The 7,500-nt window shown below is 56.6% G+C and overlaps 4 protein-coding genes across 4 annotated transcripts in view; 3 read left to right on the top strand and 1 right to left on the bottom strand.

Annotated features, from left to right (window-relative positions):
- Positions 1-2,018, top strand: part of PTSG_09561 (uncharacterized protein) — a 3,334-nt gene extending 1,316 nt beyond the window's left edge. Inside the window, exons 5-8 of the mRNA XM_004989932.1 lie at positions 1-743; positions 861-912; positions 1,092-1,265; positions 1,624-2,018. The exon at positions 1-743 is cut by the window's left edge and continues 57 nt beyond it. Coding sequence (XP_004989989.1) covers positions 1-743; positions 861-912; positions 1,092-1,265; positions 1,624-1,956 — 1,302 coding nt within the window. The 3' untranslated portion in view covers positions 1,957-2,018. The remainder of the gene's footprint in view (positions 744-860; positions 913-1,091; positions 1,266-1,623) is intronic.
- Positions 2,019-2,024: 6 nt separating this feature from the next.
- Positions 2,025-3,620, bottom strand: PTSG_09560 (ribosomal protein L17). Its single transcript, XM_004989931.1, has 3 exons — positions 3,273-3,620; positions 2,938-3,000; positions 2,025-2,663 (listed from the first exon to the last, which is right to left on the bottom strand). The coding sequence occupies exons 1-3, from the start codon at positions 3,420-3,422 to the stop codon at positions 2,412-2,414; spliced, it is 465 nt and encodes a 154-aa protein (XP_004989988.1). The 5' UTR covers positions 3,423-3,620; the 3' UTR covers positions 2,025-2,411.
- On the top strand, positions 3,620-5,008 carry PTSG_12900 (uncharacterized protein). Its single transcript, XM_004989930.1, has one exon. The coding sequence runs from the start codon at positions 3,663-3,665 to the stop codon at positions 4,785-4,787; it is 1,125 nt and encodes a 374-aa protein (XP_004989987.1). The 5' UTR covers positions 3,620-3,662; the 3' UTR covers positions 4,788-5,008.
- PTSG_12899 (uncharacterized protein) overlaps positions 4,971-7,500 on the top strand; it is a gene marked incomplete at its 3' end in the record, with an annotated part of 2,989 nt that continues 459 nt past the window's right edge. The window contains exons 1-7 of the mRNA XM_004989929.1: positions 4,971-5,240; positions 5,510-5,623; positions 5,929-6,069; positions 6,298-6,408; positions 6,737-6,823; positions 7,052-7,138; positions 7,313-7,373. Coding sequence (XP_004989986.1) covers positions 5,097-5,240; positions 5,510-5,623; positions 5,929-6,069; positions 6,298-6,408; positions 6,737-6,823; positions 7,052-7,138; positions 7,313-7,373 — 745 coding nt within the window. The 5' untranslated portion in view covers positions 4,971-5,096. The remainder of the gene's footprint in view (positions 5,241-5,509; positions 5,624-5,928; positions 6,070-6,297; positions 6,409-6,736; positions 6,824-7,051; positions 7,139-7,312; positions 7,374-7,500) is intronic.

Below are 7,500 nucleotides of genomic sequence, written 5' to 3'. Positions count from 1 at the left end.
GAGTTGCTAGAGCAGTGGCACAGACCGCGCAAGGGCGACTGGCAGAGTGATGACAAAAGCAAGAAGCACGCCACCCGTGCCAGCAAGAGCGAAACCATGCAGAGTGGCGGCGGTGTTGATGTTGATGATGACGATGGTGATGTGAGCGAGGGCGGTGACACAGCGGGTAGCTTTGGTGGCGATGGCGTCGGTGCTGGTGCTCATGAACACGACGCTGACGACGATGCCGTGTATGGGGAGGACGAGGACCCGGACATGTTTAAGCAGCGCAAGGGCGGAGATGAGAAGATGAAGCGGAAGAAGAAGAAGGAGCGACAACAGCAGCGCGCACGCGAGCGGCTGCCAGAGGAGGCAGTGAACAACCCGGAGATTTTTGACGATGCTGCGCCAACGTATGATGAGGAACACAACTGCGATGGTGATGGCGGTGGTGGCGGTGGTGATCGCGATGATGATGACGGTGATGTTGGCCGTGGTAGTGCTGCTGGAGGCGTTGGTGGTGACCGAAAGGGTGGGAAGAAGCGTGGTGGAAGCAAGAGCGGTGATAAGGACAAAACGACGAGTGGCAGGAGTGCTGGTGGAGAGAAGTTGCAACTGGGCGGGATGGTGCGACGCGAAGGTGTTGACTACGGCGATATCGATGCAGAGTTTGAAGACGACTTTGCTGACGATGATGACAGTGCACCCCGGCGCGGGTTCCAGTGGGATCAGATCAAGGGCATGCTCGCCGGCGACAGCGACGAGTGCGTAGTGTGTGTGTGGGGGGGGGTAGGTTGTGTGCGTGGAGATGTGTGTGTGTGTGTGTGTGTACAAGTGCCTTTTACTCACGTCATCCGCCACCATGCATCGACAACTACCAGAGAGGACGCGGCAGAGATGCAGCGCGACCTGATGGAGCTGCTCGGAGGTCAAGTGAGTCACACTCACACATGCACATGCACACACACATACACACACACACACACCCTCACTCAGTCCTTCACACCCTCACTCAGTCCTTCACACCCTCACTCACTCTCTCCCTCTCTCACACACCACGCCACACACACGCCACACCCACGCCACCAACCACGCCACCAACCACCCATCAGGATGGCAGCGAGAAAGGCGGGAAGGGCGAGCCGAGCAAGAGCAAGAAGAAGAAGAAGAGGAACCGCCTTGGGCAGCGGGCGCGGCAGCGGCTGGCGGAGGAGCGATTTGGCAAGGAGGCACGACACGTGCAGGACCCGAAGCTCGACGCAAACCTCAAGCAGCGCATGAAGAAGGTGCGCTGGCAGGATGCAGTCGAATGGGCTGTCGTAATGGTGGCCGTAGGGAGGGGTGTAATCGTATGGGGAGGGGTGTATCGTATGGGGAGGGGTGTATCGTATGGGGAGGGGTGATGGTGCCATTGTGTGTCGTCTTGCCTCTTTGTTTGATGTCAGCGCACACACATGCACACACGCACACATGCACGCACACATGCACGCACACATACACGCACACACACACGTGCACACACATGCCCAAACACACACACACATGCCCAAACACACACACACACACACACACACACACACACACACACACACACACACACACACACACACACACACACACACACACACACACACACACACACAGGCGCGTGAGGAGAAGCGGCTGCGCATTGAGAAGCGAAAGGCGCGAGAGGGCGATGGCAGACCGGCACGGCGCCCCCATGGTTACGGCGATGATGATGGCGATGGCTATGGGCACATGCAGCGGCAGAGACCGGCCAAGCGAGCAAAGGAAGGGAAGGCAGCAGGCAAGGCAGCAGGCAAGGCAGCAGGGAAGGCAGCAGGGAAGCAGGATGGAGAGGAGGAGGGTACACACATGCACCCGTCGTGGTTGGCGAAGCAACAGCAGCACAACCAGGCCAAGGTGGTGCAATTCCAGGGATCACACGTCACCTTCTCAGACAGCGATGACGAGTGATCAAAGACATATGTGTGTGTGTGTGTGTGTGTGTTGTGTGTGTGTGTGTGTGGGGGGGGGGGAGCGCGTGTTGCTTCGCCTTGTTTAATTTTTTTTTTCGCTGGTTGAGCAATCACACGCCGTTTCATACCAGCGACAAGCCACAGTTAGCAACAATACATCAATCACAGCACATCTGGGAGAAAAGCAGAAGGGCCAAGGGTTGGAGTTGGCGGGTATGCACGGGGAGCGGCGCACAGGTGGACGAGATACAAAGAGAGGGGCGGTGGGCAGAGAGGGGCACAGACAGACAGACACACACACACACACACAGGTGCACACAGGCACACACACACACACATACACAGGTATACACACACACATACACACACACACACGCACACACACACACACGTCTCCGTGCACGAATCGAATTAAGTCGTCATACAAATGCACCAAATCACGAGCACGTGTCTCTAACTACTCTGCGGCTTCTGCTGCTTCTGTTGGAACTGCTGCTGCGCTGTCTCCAAGATGGACTTCTTGCCGCCAGTGCGCTCAAAGAAAGGCCGAAGCGGCGGCAAGCTGTTGTCCACATACTCAATGTACGCCATGGGCGCTTTGTCCCCTTGCCTGAAGCCTGCCTTGAGCACGCGCGTGTACCCTCCTGGCCTCTCCTCAAATCGAGGCAGCAGCTCGTTGTACACCTTGGGCATCAGTTCCCGCTCCTGCACCAAAGGGGGGAGAGGCGGGGAGAAGAGTTGACCCACGCCAATCATGAGGGTGCATGCAAGGAACTAAAGGTTGGTTCTGGCAACAAGAGGCAGTCGTTCCTTTTCCAACCACCCCACGTGCCAACTATCCCCCATATCAACCATTTCACACATCACGCGCCACCATCCATATGCACACAAGATGTGCAGCGCTCCTTCGCTGTCAAACCAGCGGACCCCCACTGTCTCGTTCTTTGACTCCCGTTCACAGCCATGCGCATCCACATACCGGGAGCCAGGCCTCCATTTGGTTGTGTGCAGCAGGGGTGCCTCGCTTGGCCCATGTGATGAGCTGCAAATTGGTGTCAGTGAAATAGTACGGGTGAGGGGTGTGGGATAAGGGAGCAACGAAGAACAAGTGGCAGCCTCAACGTTGTTGAACCGACAAACACACGACGCAGCAGCGTGCATACAGCACACAGACAAACAAACAAACAGACAGACAAACAGACAGACAGACAGACACACACACAGACACACACACACACACCGCACACTGCACACACACAACGCACGCACACAACGCACGCACACTGCACACATACCGCACACACACACACGCACTCGCTCTGCTGGTCGTCGCAGTTCCTTTGCCTTTGCCAGAGTTGTGCGAATCCGTTCATGCTTGACAAGCGCAGCGGTGAGGTTACGCAGCAGCGCGCGGCGGTGCTCGCTGTCTCGCCCAAGCTTCCTGAACGCAACACGGTGCCTCATCCCTGCCTCTATGCGTCACAGACAACAAACAACAACGACCCACAGCAAACAGCACACAGCAAACAACAACACTGCCTTCAGTGTAAGCAAGTCAACCACTCAAAGGTCCAGAAGCACGTTGGCTTTGCCTCCTCCTGCTTCACTTCTTGTCTGCACGGACCACGATACGGAAAATTATTGGGCATTATTCGCCAATCGTCGGACCCAAATCTGGCTCGCAGCAACAACAGCAACAGCATCATGGGCGTGGATGGCAGAGGCGGCGGTGGTGGCAGTGGCAGTGGTGGAGGCAACGGGTGGCGTTTGTGGTGGAAGGTGTTTGCGGGCTTGCTGGCCGTGGCGGTGGTTGTGTATGTGATGCGGGCGGATACGTTCTTGGCATCAGAGCAGCCGCAGCACCTGCCGATCCCCGTCTTGCGGCGGGCGCTTGGAACAGGGCTTGGTTCTCAGGGCAAGCTGAGCGCGCCGGCGTCGCGTGGCTTTGACGTGTGCCAAGACGGCACAAACTGGTTCAGCCGGTACAGCGAGGAAGACGTCGACACGAACAGCTTGAGGGAGTCCAGGAACCACCGCATCTGCGCTGGCTCCCGGCCAATGTTCACCATCTCACACCCAAAGAGCGGGCGCACGTGGCTGCGCTGCCTGGTGGCCAACGCCTACGCATGCGCGCGCAAGAACGCCTCCCTGTCGCTGAGCGAGACAGAGGCCTGGTCCGACAAGGTGCTGTCCTTCTCCCACGGCAAGCCGCACCCCTTTGGTTCCACCCCGCAGCAGCTTTTGAACGGCTTTGGAACGAACAACGGCGCCAAGCGGGAGGCGGGGTTCATGCTGGTACGTGATCCCCGCGACGTCGTCGTCAGCTCCTTCTACGACCGCATGTACCGCGACTGGGAGCACTCGCTGCCAAAGCACACGTCCCTCTCCGAGTATCTCCGCATCGAGCGCGGCAGCCTGCAGACCTTGCTCATGCACCAGAACCTCTGGTCGTCGGTGACAGACAAGCCCGACTGGCTGGTGCTGCGGTATGAGGACCTGAAGCGCTGCCCGGAGAAGGCGCTGGACGAGCTGCTGAACAAACAGCTGTGCCTGGACGTGTCGCCGGCGTGCATCGCGCGTGCCGCGGACTGGTGCGACTTTAGCAAGCTGCAGCAGCGCGCAGACTCTGCAAGCCACTATGGCGGGGGCAAGATCTGGCGCCCAAAGGGCCACGATCCAAACTCCAGGAAGGTGCGCAAGGGCAAGGTTGGCGGGTATCGGGAGGAGCTGTCAGCGGAGGATATGGAGTATCTCGAGAGCTCCATCCAAGAGCATCTGCTTGGCGGCCGCGTCTTTGGCTACAACGCTCCCCCTCCCAAGAAGAACTAGGACCAAGCAGCGGTGCATGAGTCGTTGTGTGTGTGTGTGTGTGTGTGTGTGTGTGCGAGAGAGAATGTGTGTGTGTGTGTGTGTGAATGTGTGTGTGTGTTGTGTCTGTGTGTCTGTGTGTCTGTGTCTGTGTCTGTGTCTGTGTGGTGCTCCTTCTTGGGGGTGGCTATTTGTTTGCTTCGTTGTGAAAGTGTCCAAAGAAAGAAGAAAGAACAACCAACAACAAGCTCATCGTGTTTGGGAGAGAGGAAGAAGCAACCAACACACTTCATATCTGACGTCGCAGCACGCAACAAACAAGCAAGCAAGATGGCAGCTCGTTCAGTGACACTGCACGATGGCAGTGAGCACCCGATGCTCGGGTTTGGCACGTACAAGGTCGGCTTTGTCCCGGCCAGCGCTTCCTCCGCTGTGCAGCCCAAGGACGACCGTGATCCAAAGGAGATTATCAAGGTCTGTGTGTGTGTGTGTGTGTGTGTGTGTGTGTGTCTGTGTTGTGTTGTGTTGTGTTGTGTGTGTGTGTGTGTGTGTGTGTGTGTGTGTGTGTGTGTGTGTGTGTGTGTGTGTGTGCCTTTGTGTTGTGTCATCGACCCACCTCTTTGCCATTGCTTGCGTGCTTGCGTGCTTCTCTCTCCCTCCCTTCCCTCGTCCCTCCCTCCTCTCCTCCCTCTTACCCCTAACCCTGACCCTAACAAGCTGTCGCTGTCTGCATGTCATGCCAGGATGCCGTTGCTGTCGGCTACCGCTACTTCGACTGCGCCCAGTTCTATGGCAACGAGGCCATGGTTGGCCAGGCGCTCAAGGACAGTGGCGTGGACCGCAAAGAACTCTACCTGGTCCGCGCGAGCCTGTGTGTCTGTTGAGTGTGTGTGTGTGCGTGTGTGTGTGTGTGTGTGTGTGTGTGTGTGTGTGTGTGTGTGTGTGCGTGTGTGTGTGTGTCTGTGTGTGTGTCTGTGTGTCTGTGTGTGTGTGTGTCTGTGTGTGTGTGTGTGTGTCTGTCTGTCTGTCTGTCTGTCTGTCTGTCTGCCTGTCTGTCTGTGTTTGTGTGCCTGCCCTACTCTGCCCCGCCAAGTCATTCTGCCTTTCCATGAACAACTTGCTTGCCTTCTCACTTCCCCCCACTTCCCCGTCACAATATCAGGTGTCCAAGGTGTGGTGTGACACCATCTACAAAGGCCCAGAGGCCGTGAAGGCGCAGGTGCACAAATGCCTTGCAGACCTGCAGACGGACTACCTCGACCTGTATCTGGTCCACTGGCCTGTTCCCGGCAAGCATGTCCAGGTAGGTTTGCGTGTGTCTGTGTGTCTGTGTGTACGTGCGTGTCTGTGTGTGTGTGTGTGTGTGTGTGCGTGCGTGTCTGTGTGTGCGTGCGTGTCTGTGTGTCTGTGTGTGTGTGTGTGTGCGTGCGTGTCTGTGTGTTTGTGTGTAATGTGCAGACGGATGTCGCTGATAGTGCAGCCACATTGGCTGCTGTGTTGTCTCTTGTGCCCCCAACAAACGCGTTGACAGGCATACAAGGCACTGGAGGAGCTTCATAAGGAGGGCAAGATCAAGGGCATTGGCGTGAGCAACTACACCATCGAGGACTACAACGAGCTCAAAGCTGAGATGACAATCAAGGTGCTTGAGAGAGAGAGACTGAGAGAGAGACTGAGAGAGAGAGGGAGACAACAAGAGAGAGAGAGAGAGAGAGAGACACACACACACACACACACACACACACACACACACAGAGAGACACAGAGAGAGAGAGGGAGAGCAGTGCACGTCAAGATAAAGTGTCTTCTTCTTGGTTGTGACATGCGTGTGTTGCAAGCATCACTTGAACTTTGAGCTTGCCTGATCTCTTATTTACACCCGCCACTCCTTTCCCTTGTTTCATCCACCATCTTGCGCTCACCACCACCACCACCACCACCACACCCTTTTCACACTCGCCGTCCGTCAGCCGCTGGTGAACCAGATTGAGGTCAACCCCTTTCTCTATCGCCGCCGTACCATCCAGTTCTTCCAAGATGAGGGCATCCAAATCGAGGTACGCAGACACGCGTGTGCTTTGTGTGTGTGTGTGTGTGTGTGTGCTTTGTGTGTGTGTGTGTGTGTGTGTGTGTGTGTGTGTGTGTGTGTGTGTGTGTGTGTGTGTGTGTGTGTGTGTGTGTGTGTGTGTGTGTGGCAGTGTTTGCGCACCTCTGTGCGGCTGCTGCTGCACTCCGCGTCGCCTTCCTCAAATCCCCCTCCCTCTATTGTCCGACGACACGTGCAGGCGTATCGTGCGCTGCGCAACGGCAAGGAGATGGACAACGAGCGCATCAAGAGCATTGCAGAGAAGCACAAGTGCACCCCGGCACAGGTTGGTGCTGGTGGTGATGTGGCACGTGTGCCAACACCACCACTGCTGCTGTGCACCAGCAGAGACACTGCTACATGGGGTTGTTCTCTGTCGGCAACGCAACCATGTCAATCCTTTCTTGGTTCATGGTCATGACGATGGCACATATTCCCCATCAACATCATCGTCCAACAGGTGCTGACTGCCTGGTGCTTGCAGCACAACATCATCGTCATTGCAAAGTCGTCCAAGAAAGGTGAGAACGCCGAAGAGACGGCAGCTTTGTTTTGTGAGTGTGTGTGTGTGTGTGTGTGTGTGTGTGTGTGTGTGTGTGTGTGTGTGTGTGTGTGTGTGTGTGTGTGTGTGTGTGTAGAGAGAGAGAG

The sequence above is a fragment of the Salpingoeca rosetta genome (genome assembly GCF_000188695.1).
Source record: "Salpingoeca rosetta unplaced genomic scaffold supercont1.26, whole genome shotgun sequence".
Lineage (NCBI taxonomy): Eukaryota > Choanoflagellata > Craspedida > Salpingoecidae > Salpingoeca > Salpingoeca rosetta.
The sequence above is the reverse complement of the archived record's forward strand: the minus strand, read 5'-3'. Positions and strand labels throughout refer to the sequence as shown.

Excerpts from the sequence above, each read along its gene's own strand:
- PTSG_09560 (XM_004989931.1), bottom strand. The coding sequence starts at position 3,422 with ATGAGGCACCGTGTTGCGTTCAGGAAGCTTGGGCGAGACAGCGAGCAC. Across the intron at positions 3,001-3,272 it reads TGCGACGACCAGCAGAGCGA|CTCATCACATGGGCCAAGCG; the intron begins GTGCGTGTGTGT and ends ACCAATTTGCAG. Across the intron at positions 2,664-2,937 it reads AAATGGAGGCCTGGCTCCCG|GAGCGGGAACTGATGCCCAA; the intron begins GTATGTGGATGC and ends CCTTTGGTGCAG.
- PTSG_12900 (XM_004989930.1), top strand. The coding sequence starts at position 3,663 with ATGGGCGTGGATGGCAGAGGCGGCGGTGGTGGCAGTGGCAGTGGTGGA.